Raw genomic sequence first — 21,605 nt, 5'->3', positions numbered from 1 at the left:
CAATGTTTTCCCCTCTATAACATATCAGTAACATACATTCCTAAAAGAAGAATTTTTTTTAATATACTAATTATTGTGAATTACTCCCTTTATCCTGAAAAAAAGAAATATTTCCATACATTGTACGATACTCATTTCCTGTTGTTGGATATTAAAAACTGTTTTGATCTTTGTATCGTAGGCAATCTCTCCTGTTTACATATTCTACCACTTTCCAGGATTTGCTCAAAATATTATTTTTCTAGTAACCTCTTTTTCAATTTTGCAATTTCTTTCTCTAGGTCATCATCTCTATTGCACATTCTTTAAGTTCTAATGTAGTATGATTTAGGCAAAATATTTATTATATGCTTAGGGAAACAACTAGAAACATTTAATAAATAATCCTCTCTAAATGTTTTTCTACATAATTCAACCCCGCCTCACCTTATTCACATGTGCTAAACTTAACCCTTCCCATGTCCTAGACATTAACTTATGAAAACCCCTCTGCTGACAGTATCACTGCACAACACACTTGGACACTTGGAGACAGACAAACACAACATCAGACATGCACAGCAATAAATCCATCCGTTAACTTAGCCCATACTGTTACTCCAACACAAAACATTCAAATATATCCTCAAAAATATTCACCATTACATGATTAAACAAACTGTTATTTGACAAATCAACTCACACACTCAAGTACTTTCACCCACACTCACACCTGCACACCCACACCCGCATACTTTATTTTAACCCCATCCTGAAAACACACACACACACACACACACACACACACACACACACACACACACACACACACACGCATACACACCATTAAGCCTATTTCTTTGCCTAGTCCTTACTCAAAACCTAGATGACACACACACACACACACACACACACACACACACACACACACACACACACACACACACACACACACACACACACACACACACACACACACACACACGCCAGGTTTTTGTGATATAAAAAATATGAGACCACAATAAATCATTTCAAAACTTTCCCTCCTTTAATTTCAGCTATAACCTGTACAATTCAATTGAAAATCAACAAGTCTGTTATGGGAAAAATATAAAAAATAAAAAACATACAATAAGCTGGCTATATAAGTGTGCACACCCTTAAACTAAAACTTTGTTGAAGCACCTTTTGATTTAATTACAACATTCAGTCTTCTTGGGTACACACCTGCCATCAATTAAAGAGACTCTTATTAACCCCAAATAAAGTTCAGCTGTCCTAATAGGATTTTCCTGACATTTACTCAGTTGCCTGCTACAGCAAAAGCCATGGTTCACAGAAAACTTACAAAGCATCAAATGGATCTCATTGTTGAAAGGTATCAGTCAGGAGAAGGGTACAAAACAACTTCAACAGCATTGAATATACAATGGAACACAGTGAAGACAGTCATCAAAATGTGGAGAAAATATGGGACAATAGTGATGTTGCAAAGAACTGGATGTCCCTTTAAACGTAATGAAAAGACAAGATGAAAACTGGTCAGGAAGGCTGCCAAGAGACCTTCAGCAAAACTGAAGGAGCTGCAGGAATTTCTGGCAAGCACTTGTTGTGTATTACATGTGACAACAATCTTCCATATCCTCCATATGTCTGGGCTATGGGATAGGGTTGCAAGACGGAAGCCTTTTCTTACACAGAAAAACATCCAGGCCTGGCTAATTTCCAAAACAATACATTGTCTCCCAAAAGCATGTGGCAAAATGTGTTATGGTCTGATGAAACCAAGGTTGAACGTTTTGGCCACAATTCCAAAAGGTACGTTTGGCGCAAGAATAACACTTTGCATCACCAAAAGAACACCATCCCCACTGTGAAGTATGGTGGTGGTAGTATCATGCTTTGGGGTTGCTTTTCTTCAGCTGGAACTGGGGCTTTAGTCAAGTTGGAGGGAATTATGAACAGTTCCAAATACCAATTACCTTTGGCCCAAAACCTTCAGGCGTCTGCTAGAAAGCTGAAGATGAAGAGGAATTTCACCTTTCAACACAACAATGACCCCAAGTATACATCTAAATCAACAAAAGAATGGCTTTTCCAGAATAAAATTAAAGTTTTGGAATGGCCCAGGTAGAACTCATACCTATATCCAACAGAAAATCTGTGGGGTGAACTGAAGAGGGCTGTGCAGAAGAGATGTCCTCGCAATCTGACAAATTTGGAGCGCTTTTGCAAGGAAGAGTGAGCAAATATTGCCAAGTCAAGATGTGCCATGCTGATAGACTCCTACCCAAGAAGACTGAATGTTGTAATTAAATCAAAAGGTACTTCAACAAAGTATTAGTTTAAGGGTGTGCACACTTATGCAACCAACTTATTGTACGTTTTTTATTTTTTATATTTTTTCCCCTAACAGATTTGTTTGTTTTTCAATTGAATTGTACAGGTTATAGGTCATATTAAAGGTGGGAAAAGTTTTGAAATGATTTATTGCGGTCTCATTTTTTTATATCACAAAACCCTGGCATTTTAACAGGGGTGTGTACACTTTTTATATCCACTGTAGCTACAGACATTTTCAAATGGAATGGTCAACATTACTTGTTGTTAGTAGACTCTTATTCAGATTGGTTCAAGACTGACCTACTTCCTAACCTCACATCCAGCATTTTCATTACTAAGCTGAAGAAACATTTTTCTGTCCATGGTAGTCCACACAAAGTTGTTTCTGACAATGGCAGAAACATTCCTCGTGATAAACATCTTGGTTCACCTGCCCAGAGACGTATGTTGAGACAAACCAGAACCACACTACCAATCAGTAGTAATTTGTTGTGTCCATGTGCTAAGAACAACAAAGCAGTGAAAGCTCAACTCATGAAAAAGCGTTTGTCCCAGAAGTCCTATTATGATAAGACCAGCAAACCGCTCAATCCATTACAAGAAGGGGAGATTGTGAGGATGCACCGAGCAAAAGGTTTTGATCAGATTGTAATCGTGAAAAGTTTATGTCCAGAGCCAAGATCATACATCGTGGAATAACAAGGAATAGAATTTAGCTGGAATCAGAAACATTTAGTACTGCTGTCTGAACCAGAATTGCAGTATCTAGCCTGTGATATTCTAGTTCTCAGAGTGGGACTTATCCAATGTTCCAGTTCCACAGGACATTCCAGCAAATATCCCTGTTCCTGTGAATATCCTTGTGAGTCCTAAAGCAGATCCTTCACCAATGACTGCCCCTGTTGCTAAGCCCAGTCCTACCTGCTACATTAAAAGATCAGGTCACATTTCCAGACCATGTTCCAGATACATGGCAACTTGGACATGGATGCTGTTCATTCATTATTCTTTGTATAATTTGCATGCCTATTCAAATGTCATTATTATCGCAAGACAGACAGCTCAGTAAAGAAAGAGGATGTTGATCAGAGTGTGTATGTATGTACCTTTAAGAAGCTTCCCAGTGAGCTAGCACGTGTGTATAAATACTGAGCACGTGCAAGCGAGACTGCCATTTTGTAGAGAGCTGCAGAAGTGTAAGCATATATGTATGTGTACTAGTCAGTCAGTTAGTTTGTTTATATTTTATGTTGCTGCTATCAATCCTGATGTGTTTGTATGTAATAAAGTATATAAACAAACATCTGAGCCTCTTCATCTTAACTGTCTACACAAGAATAGTAACAGGTATTATCAAAATCCTGCACAGGGGAGAACCACAATGCAACACAGACTCTGAGCATCAGCTCAGTGTGCATAGATATACCTAGTCCTGGAGCAACCATAGTAGTGCTGGTCAGTGTAGACATCATGTTGGGTTATCACTGTGATTCAGAGACACATGCTAAATGCCCTCATTAGTATAACTGCCAAGCTAAGAAGCCATTATTAGTGCAAGATAAAGCATCTGCGCTATTTTTCACAACAGAACTTTAAGTTGAACAACTGTAAAATCAGGACATTACAGTGTATGACTCTGGACTTTAAGACAGGCATAATGAAGGAAGACAAAACACCTGCTAATGTACCCTTCTGCTGTAATTAAGCGTACGGGATATGGCAGCAACAGGGACATACGTGGGTGTGGGAGCATTACACAATAGAATGACATTGTTATGGCTATTTGTGGGGAGGTATACACCATGGGCTACATGCTCCCAGGTAATTACATGCCACACAGGATATGATAAACCCTGTGCTTAGGGTGAGGCATGGTAATGTATTTTAAGGGGGTTAGGAAACAGGGTAGATAGAGGACTGCAAGAAGACAAATGCTAATACAAGAAATGGTGTTGTGATAATGTGCCCTTGCTGCAGTAAATATAAGAAAGGAGAGCAATAATCAAATCATGACAAGGGACAGTTAGCCAATAAGTAGTAGGGGGAAGCACACATACATAGAGGGCCTTGCACACACACACTGACAGACATATAAACTGCAGCTCTGCAGGCCTTGCCATGGGACATACATCTCATTTCTGCCTGATTTTGTAGAACATGCTCCATTTTGCTTTTTTTTTTTTTTGTTATGTCCCTCATAAAATGTATTTATTTTCTGGTAAATGGTTGAGAATTACAGTCAATCAATAATGCCAGTCTTCTGAGTTTCATATTTTTATTGTTCAGAAAATACAAGTTGATGAAAAACCTGTTGTTATATTAACTTTTAAAATGAATTAATATTTAAAATGTGTCCCTGATTTTGTGCCTTTGCCTCATATTATTTATGGTTGTGTCCATAATTCTTGAACAAAAACATTGACAGATATGCCAAGGGCCTATTTGGAAAAGTTCACCAATGAGGAGACTGAGGTTTTACGATAGGTTTTTCTCATATATGGTATGCACATTCTGGAAAAAGGTATCAAATACATGGTTTATCAAGACCAGGCATGGCAGGGAATTGCATTGGACATCAGTGCTGTGAAAGGCTATTATAGGTGTCTGCAAAATTGCAGCAAAGAACAGTTGATAAAATATTGCATGCCAAGAGCAAGACAAAAGACACTGACAAAACCATGTTCATCACAGGAGATGAACCACCAACACAAAAGCATCTCTAGCAGATGGACAACTCCCTGGTGTCCCTTTTTTGGGAAGAAAGAGTGGACCCGCATACTCGGTGGCTTGGATGTAGAAGCTGGGCTGGTGATGGCCACAAGAGTGTCTATAGGGGATATAACAGGTTAGTAACAGCTATTACATGTCGTGGTGCTGCGGTAGCATTGTCGCCTCACAGTAAGACACTGTCTGGTTCGATTCTCAGCAAGAGCATCTTCTGCGTGGAGACATGCGTGAATGGGCGTACCTTCGTTGAAGGTTGAGCATCAGGGCTAGTAACTCGGCACGTAAAAATCAACTACCAATTATTAGCAGACCGGAGTTCAGCTGTGGTGACCCCTAACTGGGAAAAGCCAAAATACACAAACAAACAAAATTGTGCAGTGTACTGTACATGTATTCAGAGATTCTTCAGCAACAGACTTCTGCATAGCTCTCCTTCAGGTACCTCTGTGCTGCAACTTCCTGCTCAACAAGTTAAGCATGTCCATATGGTTTTTACATATTGTGTCATCTACTGCTGCCACAGGTATCTTATCTTTCTGATTTTGCGAGCTCAACTGGTAGAGGGTCTTCTCAAATGGAAAGCACATGCTTGACATCATCAGGTCAAGCATAACTGATACTGATGATGATTGTGCCTCTGGCACAATTTGATGACACTGTGCCATTGTCTGCAACACTGGCATGGACTGACTCATATACATCCCCACATATAAGCCCCTGAGGTGGGGCAGAGAGACAGCCTAAATCATCCAGCCTCACTAGTGTTTTGGCATCTGTCTTGTACATGTGATCTCCATGCAGGCTGTGCAGGGGTTCCAAGCCCATTCTCCGTTTGTGAAGTATATTGATTATGACATTTACATACACACCACAAGGGAGAGACATGGTATTTTGCAGTGTCAGCCTATCTCTGATTTAGGTGCATCATTTACGCTAATGAGCTGATGTGGTCAGTGATCTTGGCATAGGTCACTGCTTCACACAATATTGCAGAGAAGGTAAATGTACTAAATGGGCTGCACATACAGTGCAACACCTAGAAAGCATGCTGGACAATGTGCAGCACCTTATGTTCATAGTTTTATAGGTACTTACTTGGCTGTTGATCTATGACGATCTTAAGAAGCCTATCTTTACATTCCCATGGTAGATTTGTTTAGCCATTATATTTTATTCCTGAATAACCTAGAGGTGGGCAGAAAAAGGGCATGCTGGGACATTTACCTGTTTCCCCATTTCATAAAGGGCATGAGTGCTAAGCCAGAAGTGAACTTATAGTATCCCATCCAGTCATTAACATTTAATTTGAATAGAGCAGAATACACATTTTATGTGAAATGGAAGATGGTTCCACAGGAGTGTAATTCTCTGTGATACTTATCCATCTCTCCAACATATCCTGCTTATGTTGTAAAGGTGATTGAGATTCCATGATTAGCTGTTTATGCTACCATTGAACTTGTAAATGTATAACAGACATGCAAAGTGAAAGTGGGTGCAGGGGGAGGGAGTAGATGGTAACATTTAATACTGAATCCATCAGTGCTTCTATGAAGCACATGGTAACTGCTCTGTGGTCTACCTCTGCAGGCCATGCTGTCCTTAGCCATATGAGGTGAAAACATGAAGTGGACACATTTTCAGCATCCAAAACACCCCTGTCTACCCACGCTGTTTTCCACAATGAGTTTTGAATCCTGCACTAGTTGCATGAGTGAGATTTGGAATGCACTTTCATTTCTTACAGTCACAGTTTAACTTTGATGTGTCAGGATTTACAGTAACAAGTCTTGTACCTCCAATAAAGAGCTCAGAATATTAAATACAGGGAATCCGAAAGGTCATTCAGGAATATGAGTAGCAGAACATGGGAACAACAGTTTATGCAGAATTGAGGAAGATTCTAAGTGACACTAATATGATTAATATTCCCAGATAGAATTTAAATTATTTTTAGTGTCATTACTGGACACTAAATTGTTTTACTGATAATATTAATTAGTTAAACTCCACATTGTTTTCTGTAATTTTATAAGATAAAAGCTCTTAAGCTGTTTGCCATAACTAGAACTCTGACAAAATGCATTTGAGTTATTCTACTTCCATTCTGGAAGCTTTAATTGCTTTCATATGAGCTTTTTAAGCATTTATTTATGTATTATGTCTTAACTGGGGTTAAGGGAATTTTTATTCATCCACCATGTGTGTACTAATCCTAATGTTGATGTTACTTTCAGTAAACATAGACCAAAGGAGAGGTTCTGTAGAAAGAAAATTAAAACTATCTTTACACGTTCTAAACATTGGTATATCAAGTGACTGAAAAATCTGTATAAAAGAGTATAATATTGAAGGCTGTATAAAAAAGTATATTAAAATGTCATTATGCAATAGTGTATTCAAGTTTTGTACGTAGTTGTAGTGAAGTGAAAATAAAAATCCTAAAGAAATGAAAGAAAGAAGAAAGCCAACAAAAAAAAAAAAAAAAAAGAAAAGAGAAAAATGTGTTTAATTCAATGTAATAAAATGTATGGAATGTAAGGTTAACCTCTGTCTTCAAGACAAAGACAGATAACAGCATATTAACTTTTAACTTGCTGAAGAGCATTCAGTATTTTTGATTTAATGCTTACTTAATATCTGATATGTTGACAAAAGAAAAAACATGTCCCAAAACAGAAAGTGAGAGAATGCTGACATATGTCGGTCTATAAATGCTATGTGAAAGTTGGTTTTGTACAATACCATGTACACAATGCGATGGCTGGCCATGTATTTAATTATATAAGGCATTATTAAATAAATGCAGCTATTCAGAATGACATCCATCTCCTAAAGAGAAATGTTGCACCACCATTAATTTTCTGGGTGAGGTGATGATGTGTTTCAGATAAAAATATTTTGAATACATATGTGTGTATGTATGAAAAAGCCGAAAGAAGAACAAGATGTATATATGTATATATAAAGCAGGGTAATATGTACATACATCACTCAAAACGTTATGGGGGCAGAACTTTTAGAAGCCAGTGCAGGACTATTTTTAATGAAGAATAGAAAAAAAAATATATGTTTACAACAATTGTTGAATAGTTAATATTTGTACTGCATGACTAAGTAAGTCATTTAAACAGACAGTGCTGACAGGGTGAGTCTGAGAGAAGGCTGGGTAGATCAATACTATACCCTTGTTAGAAATACTAATTCATTCATTCATTCATTCATTCATTCATTCATTCATTCATTCATTAAGCAAGCCATTTACATTCCTCTAGCTACTAATTCCTGATCAAATTCACAGGTGTGCCCTATCTCATAACTGTCAACTAGATTTTAATCATCAGCCAATACCCCTAGAATAATATGATGTATCTCTTACCTCTGTAAGATCCATGGTTCCAAACTGCAAGCCAGGCCTGACCTGAGTTTGTCAGCTTCGGTTGCCAGTGTTGCTTCCCTGAACCTCTCCCAGGCAAAATCCCACTCAGCTTCTCCTCCTGCAGCAATGGCAGCACAATAAACTGTTGTCCTGAGGTTGGGAGGGATTCTAAACCACAAAAGCACAACAAATGTAAGATGTTTTAGATGCTAGACCACTGGTAATTCATGGCAGATGGCACAAAGTATTTCACAAATGCGATCTTAACAAAAAATCAGACTCACATCTTTAATATCCATGTAATTGTATCTTGAGTTTCCTGACTTTACAGGGCTACCACCCCCCCACCATTCCTATTTAGAACTAACTCCCAGTAAGTCCTATGGAGCCCCCAAAATTCCATTTTGTCATCTGTTGTACTTTTATGATAGAGATGGAATAGTAGAAGTTATTCCACCTCCATGAGTACTGAGTGGATTATTTCTTTGGAGCATTTAATTTCCTAACCTGGTAATACCAGTTTAAGGTCATGTACTATAAAATGGTGACTCTACACTATGCATTAAAATAATCTTCTCAGACCAATCTGTAGCATGTAGGATATCAGAGGAGTATGCAATCTTCCAAGCATGTTGTCTGACAATACCTTAAGTACCTTCAGGCAGGCTGCAAAGTACTATTTTAGTCCTTACTAGGGAGCTGTCTACTAACTCCCTATGAGAAAACAGAACATGTTTTTAACTATTAGATATTATGAACAGTCTCTATCCTCTTTTTGTCATCTTCTGCAGCTCCCATAGTCCAAATTCAGACAACTGTAGGCATATAAGTATCCCAATGCACTGTATGGATTACTTACAAAAATATTTTATGTAATAAAATCAAGGAAGCTGTGAAGGCTGCCAGCCTAGCCAGATAGAATTGTGCAGATAATTCTATCATTTGTAAATATGAATGTTGAAATACAAACTTGTTTTCTTAAATAGAAGACTATGCTGTGAAATGACCTTAAAACAATGTAGCAACATTGCCATCTGCTGTAAAGAGAGCTAAGTCAAGCATTTCTTGTCTGTCCTTTGAAATTAAAATTACTTCATGCTGTCATGTGAAGTTAAAGATTTGGAGTCATTCCTTCTTTGAGTAGCTGATAAATATTAGCTGGGTGGTGGCAGTAATTACTACCGTATAGTCTGGGTAAAAGGGGCACAGCTGGAGAACCTGTGCCAGCCTTCCCCAGAAGTGTTTGTGTGGTTGTGTAAATTCTTATCTCAAAGTGTGTGTGTGTGTCAGCTACTTGGGCAGGGACACGAAGCACTGTTTGGACAGAGAGGGTGCTGGAGATTTTAGCTTGGTCAGCTAGGCTGAGATCTGGACCCTATAGCTGTGCCAGTGGGGAGTCTTATCGGGGACCTGGGGAGCAAGGGAGTGACCAGCCCCATATTGACTGTGATCTCTGTGTGCTCTTAAGGGAAATTGCACTTTACTATGTGTATTTGTTATCCTTTCCTTATATATGAGATGCCCTCTCTGGTGTTAGTGGTGAGGATTGAGGCTCCTTGATTGCTGGGCCAGGGCACGAGCATCACAGAAGCTATATCAGGGTTGCATGATTTGCACAGGACAAAAAGGCAAAACTTACAACTCTCTTTATATACAGAATAAATGAGAAAAGAAAAAAAGAGTCATCACTGGATTTTTTCAGATCCATTATCTAACAAAATAACACAGAATACTTGTTCATCCCTTGCATGTGCTTCTAATTCAAGAATATGATTCCCAGACATATGTTCAGTTATTAATTAAAGAACGGTGATTAACATAAGAAGAAGTGAAATGTATTTAAAATGGATCAGGGTATCTAACCAACAATCCAAAAAGATTTCCATTCACTCTCAGTACTGTAGAAATTTATCCCAGTGTGCATACTCTGTATATTCTTGTATCACCAACTATGTTTTCTCCATCAAAAGATGAGACATTCTACTCGATTTCCCCACTGTGTTTTTGTCAGTTAAGCCTGTTCCCCATAGTCAGTTCTTGGTTATCTGGGTCCCTTGTTTTTAACAGTTTTATGAAGGATGAAATTCCTTTTTAGTCTGATATATTTGAGGATTTTTCCTGTCTGTTCTTTCATCTAAAGCTCTTTAACCTTCCCTCTCATTCATTTGTGCAGAAAAGACAAAAAGCTTTTGTATGAACTACTTCAATCCTACCGGTATCTTTAAATGCAACAGTCACACTGCACACACTGTTGCACATCAAACCTCATCATTGTCTTACAGGTGAAAATACCATGTCTCTTACATAAGCATATTAATATAGCTAGAATTAGAATTGAAAAGCAAAGAATGATACAGTTTGGGTTTTACCTTAGATGAGGATTGCCAAATTGGGGGAATAGTACTAGCTATCAAAATCTCTAGCGACTCCTTTTTATAGCAGTCACATGGCATATGCCGATTATCTGGACAATGATAAACCACTTACTTCATTTCTACTGTTTTTCTTTGTAGGATTCAAGCATGTTAGCTGTTCCTTTCTCACTGGTATCAAACATTCTTCAAAACTAGATCATTCACTCTATCTGTAGTTCAACTTCTTATTACAATCCTATAGCTGTTTTAGTACACGCCTTTGTATCATCCACAAAAAGACAGCATTTGCAGCCTAGGCAGTCAACATTTTTTTAAACATCTTTGTTAACACAATTTGTCTGAAAACTGAAAAGCTTAATGAAGTATGTCATGACGTGATCTCGAGGTAGAGAGGCTGAGGTGTGAAAGAGCTTGGTCAATATAGATGAAAGACCAATGTGTAAGGACTAGTGGCAAAAAAGGAAAAGCCAGAATATGTAAATGTCTTTGAGTAAAGTTTGAACAGATTAGACACTAGGGCACTTTACAGTTGTTCAGACAAGTGACCTTATAAAAGGTATGCTGTTGAGGATGGTTATACTCTGGGAGATCGGAAACAAATCTTCCTGCTTTATTGTCAGGTGATAGTGAAGCCTGGTGCCTCCTTCAACCATAAAACAACAAATACAATTTTGCACAATTTGAAACATTTGTAGGTTTCTATGTGAAGTTGCGCCAGTGATGGGTGGAAGAATTCAAGATCAGGCAGAATGTTTCTTTTGCCAATAGAAGCCTGTCCTGTTTTTTAGAAGAATGTTAGTACTGTTCCATTTGTAAAGCACTAGGGCTATACTATTTCTCACACTAAGGATGTGATTAGAAATAGCATGTGATAGGTCAAGCCTGACCTCAAGATATTCTATGGACTCTACTATTTTCAGACGGATACTGTCAAGGGCTGTAAGTTTGTGCATGTCATGGCTAGAACTGCATCAGTTTTGGCAACAAAATACCATGTCATTAGTTTGTGATAGAAATGCAATCCACCTATTCTCAACATTTACCTTTACTTGCATTCTGCTGGCAGAGATCTTTTCTCTGTTTCCCTGCCAACGTGCAAAGCTCATACATTGCTAACCCACTATCAAGATTTATTTTGTTCTAAGCTGAATTCCTTTTTGGAGGAGATCATTTTGCTTATTCCAGTTTAAAGGATCCTTCATGCCTTCTCATTCTTAATGGTTCAATTTAGTAACACTTCACTCATGAGAATGACAAGCAAATTACTACCACCATCAGCATGACAATTACAAACAAATCACTAACACCATCAGAATGACAACTAAATCACTACCGCCATCAACATGTGAATTACTACCAAATGTATCGTCATCAGCATGTGAATTATAACCAAATCACTACCACCATCAACATGTGAATTACTACCAAATCACTACTGCCATTAACATGTGAATTACAACCAAATCACTACCGCCATCAGCATGTAAATTACAACCAAATCACTACCGCCATCAGCATGTGAATTACAACCAAATCACTACTACCATCAACATGTGAATTACAACCAAATCACTACCACCATCAACATGTGAATTACAACCAAATCACTACCACGATCAGCAAGTGAATTACAACCAAATCACTACCATGATCAGCAAGTGAATTACAACCAAATCACTACCGCCATCAGCATGTGAATTATAACCAAATCACTACCACCATCTGAAGGACCTTTTGCTACATTAAGATCTTGTCTCAGGTACAGTCTTTCATGCATAACCATGGAGAGTGCTAAATGAAATGAGGGAATGAATGAAAGAGTGAATATGGGAGTGACTGACTACCCAGATATGCACCCAGGCATTCATCAGTCACAGTACACAAAAACAATACAGGGAAATCTACTTAAGGTCATGCCTTTTGTGCATGTGTACATTTTGAATGGGAGTTGGAAAAAGGCTCTGAAGTAGTTGGTTAAATGTTAAGGCTCAGTGCACCATTAATCCCATGAGAAAGACAGACTTAAAAGACTGAGATCAAATGAGAGCAAATGAGAGATTCATCATGTGAATCCATTAATTTAATATGTAATGACTTCCTTAAGGTAACAGCATCCCTGGTATGCAATGCCACTTTTTATGCTATCAGATAACTAAAATGGACCACTGGGACCTCTTTTCAGTCATAACCTAGTTACAAAGAATGAGAAGTTCTGCATAGCATCAACATGATACAGTGATATACAACTAAACAAGAGTGATAGAGTACAGTACAGTGCAAGCAGAGGTGACAATACAGGTGCAATAAGGAGAAATGTACAAAGACCAGTTTAAGGCAATAATAAACTTAACAATTTACGTAACAATACAATGTAGTACTCATGCTAAATATGTTGCAAGGAATGTCTTTCTGCAGATACAAATAAAAACAGTCAATAAGCTAGACATTTAAGTTACAAATGCATTTTGTTTGCTCTTGAAGGTGCACATTAAGCTGGTTAATTAAGGAACTGTGGATGGTGTTGGGGGGTGAGTTTCGGGTATTCAAACCTAGGTGGGAGAAAGCTCTGCCAGCAGACATAAGTGAACAAATTCAAATCGGAAGTAATATTGCATTACTGTCAGAAAATCTGAGACATGAAGTAATGTTTTATATATATTGGTCAATGTATGGCCTTGCATTTAGATGTACGGCCTTGCATTGGATCATGTGAAGCAGTTTATACAGAACTATCCTAATTTGAAGACTTAGTCTGTGGACAATCATAAGCCAGTCAACCTGCTTGATTTCAAGGAAATGACAATGTCCTCCACTAGTTCCTACATAAAATGGCAAATATGCTTAATTTCTGTAGCTTTTGCAAATTTTTATTAGATATTGAAGCAATGATAGTAAGGCCATTTTCAGTGGTTTGCACTAGTAATCCTTTGCTACCTATTTTATAACTAGGTTGGAAATGTGGTTGCATTAATACAAAATTGAAGGAATTTTACTTCTGACCTTCAAGATATGACTAGAGAAAATAAGTGATAGGTCTAACCAGACTACTGAATATTTTATGAACTCTACAGATTTTAATGTTCCAATGTCAGGTGTATTATAGTTCCTGGTGTCATAGCATAAGCTAAGACATTTTAGCCTACTAAAAACCTTGCATTTATTTTTTTGGTATTGACTTTGAGTTTCCTGTGTTCACAGGAATGACACAGCTGAGATAGGGTAGAGTTAAGGGACTTGTAGATCATATCAGATGAAGTACCAGAATCTCTGATGACGGTGATTCTGACATACAATAAGATATTGCATATCATATTGGAAAATATAAATGTTATTAGTATACATGACAAATAGAAATGATCCAAGATCCCTCCCATGTGGAACACCAGGCAGTAACTGGTAAAGTGAAGACTATGTGTGCTTGAGAGGGCAATTTTAAAGAGTCTATGAGACAGGTAATCAAGGATCTATCTTAAAGTTTTGTAGTTTAGGTCATAACGGGACATTTCCTTGATGAGTAGAGAGTAGCAGAAAGGTCAAAAGCCTTGGACAGGTTAATAAAAACTCTACATGTATTACTTTACTTTGGTTGAGGACAACAAGGCCATGTTAATGGTGCATGTTTTTTATTTGTGTTTGTTGATAGGGATAGTCTCACATGGAGCAATTCCTATTTTCAGCAAAGATCAATGGAGAAAAGTGCCAGTAAGGAACGAACAATACAGTTGTTATGAAACCTACAAGTGAATTGAAGATAACATGGCATACCTAAAAAAAAACTTTAAATGGAAAATATTATGCTAACTTTATATCAACTAAATATCTATAAACAAGAATAAAGCTTAGTATGCCAAAAGAAAAGAAATAAAACTGAAAAGGAATATTTCTGTGTCTACATTCACTGTGCAATATACACTGAAAATTGAAGGGTAGTATATGAATCCCACAAATCTTCATTCAAATACTATACACTATATACATTGGGAGAGGGGGATTATCTCATACAGAAATAATAGATCCCGCAAATAAGGATATTAAAGAATAGACTTGGGGGATTAGAGATGGGTAGTTGATATTAATAGCTGCTTCAGGTACAAATGTCATAAAATGAATAACAGAGTGGAATGAGTGACATAACATAACATAACACTAGATGTTACATTTTCAGTTCAGAGATTTTCTTTTTTCATTTAAGGGTTAGAGATGTGGACCATAGTTTAATAAACAATAAGGAAGAATTGCACAAAATTAAGAGAAACTGTAGCGACATTACTTCAGGAATGAAAGGACAGCTTCTGGTCATTGACAGGAAGAGAAAACAATGTACAAACAATGCTAAATTCCAAAATAGGGTATTTAAGTAACACCAGAGTCAGGAGGAAAAGAGGTATATGGTGTGATCAGAACTGCAACATTTAAAGGAAAAAAGTTCTTTAGAACATGGCAGGCTAGGATGAAGCTAGCAAGGAGTGAAAAAGGTTGTAAGCTGCCAGCTTTGGATGAGCAGTCTTTTTTATATATCATGCACCGGTGGCTTAGAGAAAGGAAAATGAAAAGAACAGGGGAGAGAGAGACAGAAAGAGAGGGGGCGAGGGTAAGATCATGCAGTCAAGAAGGGTCTGATGAAGGGAATGGGACAAAAATGGTATGACTTTTCTTTCTGAGAAATTGGATATAATTATCACAAATGATATAAACAGGGTTAAGGGAATGATGTGTGCAGTGAAATGACTGGGCTGGAAAATTAGAGAACTATTCCCTTAAAAAGCTCTTAAAAGACAAATGTATTAGAGTGATAGGACAGAGGACTGTGGCAAGTGGACCAATTATTGGTGTAATAAAGAAAAAAAGCATAAACACACTGAAGGGACATAAAAAGATATTGTTCTGATGGACGAGGGGGAGAAGTGGTAGACATTAATAAAAGTCAGACACATGGCTCATCTTACTGTTAATAAAGGCCAAGGAGAAGTCCATATCAGGAGATATCTCTTACTGTCCAATGATTAAATGGCAACACTGGGACAACAAAAGAAGAATAGTGTTTTTCTTTGGGAAATAGAAAAATAAGGACACAAAGAAGGAGGAGCAGAACAGGGAAAAGAAAAACAAGGAGATATTGAGAGAGAAGTAGAAGGAAGAGTAGAAAAATGAGTAGAAAAGAGAGAAGAATGAAGAGCAGGAGAAGGGAAAGACAGAATGAGAAGTGGAGAAAGGGAGTGGGAGTAGAAGGAGGGGAGGAGTGGAGCAGGAAGAGGAATACAAAAGGAGGAGAAGAGGGAGGAGAAGAGGGAGGAGATGGGGAGGTGAATATGCAGAGAAGTTGGTGGTGTGGAGGAGAATGATAACATGAAGAGAAGGGAAGAAGGAAAGAAGAGACAATCAGAAAAAGAAGAAGAGACAGAAAAGAGAAAGAGATGAGAAGAGGAGAAGAAGAAGGAATGAAAAAGGAAAAGGAAGAGAAGAAGGAAGAAGAAGAATGAGGGGCAGAAGGATAAGAAGCAGGGGGAAAGCATGAGGAGAAAAGAAGACAGGGAAAGAAAAGAAGAGAAAAAGAAAACGAGAAGACAAAAAAAGAAACAGAATAAGGAAGACGAGAAAGAGGAGAGGGAAAAGGCATAGCAGGAAAAGACATAGGAGAAGAGGAAAATGAAATGAAGGAAAAGGAGGAGAGGAAAAAGAAGATGACATAGAACAGAATAAGAAAAAAGATGAAAGAGAAAGAAAAGGAGGACTACAAAAGAGTGGGATATAAGAAAAAAAGAAATTAAGAAGAGAATGAGGAGGAGAGGAGAAGAAGAAGAAGAAGGCTGATGAAAAGTAGGAGAAGAAAGAGAAATAGTACAAGAAGGAGAATATGTAGTAGTAGAAAAGGAAGAGAAGATGAAGAGAATGAGAACAAAAAAAGGGAGGGAGGAGGAGGAGAAGAAGTCAGAAAAGAAGAAATAAAGATGAAGTTATGGAGAACAGAAGAAGAGAATTTGATGAATAAGAAGGAAAAGAAGGACTAGAAGTAGTAAAGAAGGAAGAGGGGAAAGAAGATAAGGAGAGGAAAAGAAGATAAAGAGAAGGATGCGTAAAACATAAGAAGAAGAGAAGAAGGAAAACAGAAGGGGGAGGAGAAGGAGGAGAAAGGAAGGTGACAGAAGAGAAGAAGAATGAAAGAAGAAGAAAATATTAAGATGAAGGTGGATGAGATGAAGAAAGAGAATGATACGGAAGATGATAAGGAAGAGAAGTAGAAGAAGGTCAAGGAGAAAATGTGAAAAAGAGAAGATAAAGAGCAGTAGAATAAAAGAAGTAGTAGAATATGAAGACAAGAACATGTAGATAAGGAGAATGAGGAGGAGAAAAGAAGAGAAGCAGAAGAAAAAAAGATGTCAAAGAAGTGGAGGAGAAAGAGGAGAAAGGAAGAAGAGGAGAATGAGAGAAGAAGTAGAATAGAATGGAAGGAAAAAGAGAAAAAAAGGAGGAGAAATGAAGTTGCAGAAAAGAAGAGAAGGTTGAGGAGAATGACAAAGGAAAGAGAAGAAAAAAGGAGTAGAAGAGAAGAGAAGAAGAAAAGAATAAAGAGGAGGAGGGTTAGAAGCAGAATGAGGAAGTTAGGAGAAATGAAGAAAAAGAGGATGAGGAGAAGGAGAAAAGCAGAAGAAAAGATAAAATGAAGAAAAGAAGAAGAAGAAAAAAGAAAGAAAAAAAAGATGGGCAGATAATGAGAAAAAGAAGAGAAGAAAAGAAGACAAAGGAAATGAAAATAAGAAGAAGCAGAAGAAAAGAAAAATAGAGAAAGAAAAGAAGGAGAACATGATTATGATGATGATGATGATGATGATGATGAAGAGCAGTTTGCTGAAAAATGTGGATGAAGAATGTTAACTGGAAGGACAAGAACAATTAGCAGAATAACAGCTATAAGAGAATGGAAAGCAGATTGTAAAGGTTATTTATGATGGGATTGGAAAATGCATCTACTGGAATGGGATGGATGAATAGGTTGTACACAAAAGTAATGCTAAAAGCAATGACTTTTTTGTATTGCATAATATAACCTGGCATTTGACACATCATGTAGCATAGACTACAGTAAGAATATAAAGAATACAGTGGGACATTTTGTTAAAATTGGAACATTTAGACAAGTTGTATAAACTTTTAGAGCATTTATTAGATGTTCCAAAGGACAAAGAAATGGTAATTAATTAATTAGTAAAGCACTTGCCCATCACATTAAAACTGTGAAATGCAATGCTCCTTTCTAAACTGAGTTCAAGTGGGTCAACAGGAAATTTCAGTATCGGGAAAGTGATTTTATTACTGCTATTTCAGTGATATCATTGTCTTACTTAGCCTTTGATAGCTCTATGTGTTTACGTTTAGCTACCATGAAGAAAGTTTAGATTTCGCTTTATGTACTGTTTAATATCCAACTGCACGAGGTTCCCTAGTTCTGATCTTTGATGGTTTGTCTTCTGTGTTGAGTCTGTATGACCTCCCTGTATATGTGTGGGTCATTTCTTGGTGTCCATCCAACTTCTGCCTGCCACAAAATCTGCAATAAGTGAACAGGTTTTCTCAAACTGACCTGCTGGTGTGTGTATGTATAGTATGTGACAAAGTGAAAGTATGTGTTTTGCAGAAGACTAGTACTCTGCCCAGAATGAGATTTAATACCTTGTACCCACTAGCAGCTGGGATAGGCTAATGGATAAAGCAGGTTATTAGAAAATGGGTGGCTGAACGTACAGCTAGAAGAGGAAATAAACTTGGTTAAAAATCAATTTTAAGTGTTAGCAACCAATGTGTGTACCATGTGCAGTTTCCTAGCAACCGGTAACTATAATGCCATAACAACAGCTGGTGTGCACGTGTGTGTGTGTGTGTGTGTGTGTGTGTGTGTGTGTGTGTGTGTGTGTGTGTGTGTGTGTGTGTGTGTGTGTGTGAGTGTGTACAAATGTAAAAGCTGTTTCTGTATGAAAGTCTTTTTTTTTAATTGCAGCCACTGAATGCATCTTAGATAAAACCAGTTATAGTTTTTGGCAGGGTGACTAGATGCAAATTTAGTAGCTGTGTTGCATGCTTGTTCGATTCTTTCATTTTGATTAGAGGGAATTTTTGTTATAAAATCTGAAACAAACAGTTACTATGAGGTGTACTGCTTGTGGTAACTTTTTTGAATTCAGATATAGCCCTGTCACCGTGCTTTTGCACAGACATGCATCACTGCAAGGTGCTGTCTCAGCAACCATGCTAGATTCTAATGAAACATTCCAGGGTAAAAGCATGTATAATTAACCATGTGCTCTCCCCATCACTGCCTGAGGTAAGGCATTTATACAGCCATGTGATCCAGAGAATCACTTGGCTGCAGAAATTAGCATGACCACGTTTGGGCACTCACAGTAATGAACACGGCAGAGGACTGGTCATGTTGGGGGGGGTGTGAGTGAATGTGAGGGACTGCATGTGTGAGTGTATATGTGAGTGTGTGTGTCTGCCTGGGAGGTAGCAGTAGGGGGGATTATTTAGGAGGTAGACTGTGTGTGTGTGTGTGTGTGTGTGTGTGTGTGTGTGTGTGTGTGTGTGTGTGTGTGTGTGTGTGTGTGTGTGTGTGTGTGTGTGTGTTTGTTTGAGACCTACAGAGAGAGAGAGAAAGAGAGACTTTGTCTCGGGAATGGTCTCTTCTCCATTTGCTCCCTAGTACTGCACTGATGTACTGTGCAAGCGTGGGGATATGCTTACCATATGCATGTATAATATATCAGTACTGAAGTGCTGTTACACAAGGACATTAAGAAAGATAAGTAATTTCTTATTTGAATAATGTCATTGTATAATAGCAATAACCAACTCCTGGATTTGGGTATCACAGGATTTACCCATGGTTGGCTTTGCCCTTCTGATTAACAAAGCCACCCATAGGTAAATCCTGTGATACATTGACCTACTTATGGGTAATTCTTAAACTATACATATGTCAAATTGACTTCTGTGCCCCCTTAACCAGTCCTTTTACAGCTCAAAATTGTGGATGCTCTTTAGATGTGTCATCTGAGCCAGGATTACTAGCACCATTTATATGTTCTTGCAATGGTATAACACACTGGAACACCTCTGTGTTTACATTCCCTAGCTTCCAAGTATAATTTGCTGGAGTAGCATGTGGAAGATTGAGATATAATTTTGAAACTTTTATTAAACATCTCCATGAAAACATATGTTGGACATTGAGGGACAAGGATTAGAGTTAAGGGTGAAGCAGATTTCATGTTTTAGCAGTAATCCACAACTGGGTGTAGGTATTAAAGGATTTACACATGGTTGGCATGGTTGGATTACAAGGGCAAAGCCTAAGTTAACAAACATAGCCATACATGAGTAAATCATGTGACACCCACACACACAGAGGTGCATTGCTGATATTATATAATGACATTATTTAAGAAAGAAGTTGTTTACCTTTCTTAAATAACTTCATTGTTTAATGACACTGTAGTGTTTTTCTGCCTCTTCTGCTCTTTAGTGAACAAATGTGCATGCTTATGGAATTAACGCAATGCAAGAGAGGCCTGGACAAGACAGCATCTCTATACTGGTCTCTCTCTCTCTCTCTCTCTGTTGTCTTTATTTTTTTCCATTTAGTCTCAGCTGATTTAGTCAAGTATCATGGATAAAGTCAAAAATAATGGGAGGCAAATGGCAGAATAAGGATAACTTTTAGTTAAAAAGTTCTCTAGCAACAGGTTTTGGCATCAACATAAATTTTCAAAATAACAGGGAGAATGAAACTTTAACATCTGGGACTATAGGCTGACAGAAATCCTCAGTAGTTCACCAGAAAATTAGAAATTTTATGAGGAATAAGAAAAAAAAATTGAGGAAATCAGGGATATTCTGTAAATCTGTGCACAGTTGAGAAGTATACTTACCAGCAGTATAATCAATCTTACTTCCATTAAGTATACCTCTCAACTATACAGAGCTTTGCAGAACATCCCTGATTTTTTTTTCATATTTTGCCCTGTCCCTTGTAAAGTATGCTATGGATGGAGTTATGCAGCATATGCCACTAGGAAGTATTTCTACTCAAAAATATGTCAGCAGCTGAACTTTCTGTATATGCTTGATTTACAAGGGGCACTTTGACTGGGCTATCCAATCAGCAAGTGCATTTTTGAATAGAAATTAACTCTTATTATATGATTAATTTTGAGCTTTGTACATATCACTAAGACAGTAAAATATGATTAAGGGCTATAGTAAAGATAGAACTGACCAGCTCCAGGAGTGTAATACGATATTCAGTTATGTCTCATGCTACATTACATTAAAAAGTAAATGTATTTAATTTTTTTTGTTTGTTAACCAGATTGTGGGGAGGAGCAAAGACCCCTTTCAGCCATGACATGATCCAAGTATCAAGCTATACGAATAATGAATAATTGTTGCAAAAGTCAGACATGCAAAATTAATACATGAATACAAATAGTGAATACATTAGAATTTGTTTTGTAAAGTTAATAACATCATTTACGTAGTATAGTAAAATAGGGACATTGATAGTTCAAAGCAATATTAAAGGACAATTGTAGGAAACTCTTTACAGAGAGATTAGACAAATACGATTTACACACATACACGAATGTACATCAGTCAGCAGAGAATATTGGCATACTTTGACAGCTTGAATTTTTCCACCAACCCTCCCACCCTTTACCTGTTGTAGTTTTAAAAGCCTGTGTCTCTGGCTTCTGCCCATTATTATAATCTGACTTCCAAAGTCCTTCCCTCCCCTTTTCATTGTTATT

General features: G+C 37.6%; 1 protein-coding gene across 3 annotated transcripts in view; it reads right to left on the bottom strand.

The window, feature by feature from the left end:
- Window positions 1-21,605, bottom strand: part of LOC122807225 (alanyl aminopeptidase, membrane) — a 1,192,582-nt gene that overhangs the window by 13,448 nt on the left and 1,157,529 nt on the right. For all 3 annotated transcript variants that reach the window (XM_044078301.1, XM_044078300.1, XM_044078302.1), the window contains one exon: window positions 8,429-8,596. In XM_044078301.1, coding sequence (XP_043934236.1) covers window positions 8,429-8,596 — 168 coding nt within the window. The remainder of the gene's footprint in view (window positions 1-8,428; window positions 8,597-21,605) is intronic.

The sequence above is a fragment of the Protopterus annectens genome, chromosome 7.part0, assembly GCF_019279795.1.
Source record: "Protopterus annectens isolate FY-2018-M chromosome 7.part0, PAN1.0, whole genome shotgun sequence".
In the NCBI taxonomy this organism is placed as follows: domain Eukaryota; kingdom Metazoa; phylum Chordata; order Ceratodontiformes; family Protopteridae; genus Protopterus; species Protopterus annectens.
The sequence above is the reverse complement of the archived record's forward strand: the minus strand, read 5'-3'. Positions and strand labels throughout refer to the sequence as shown.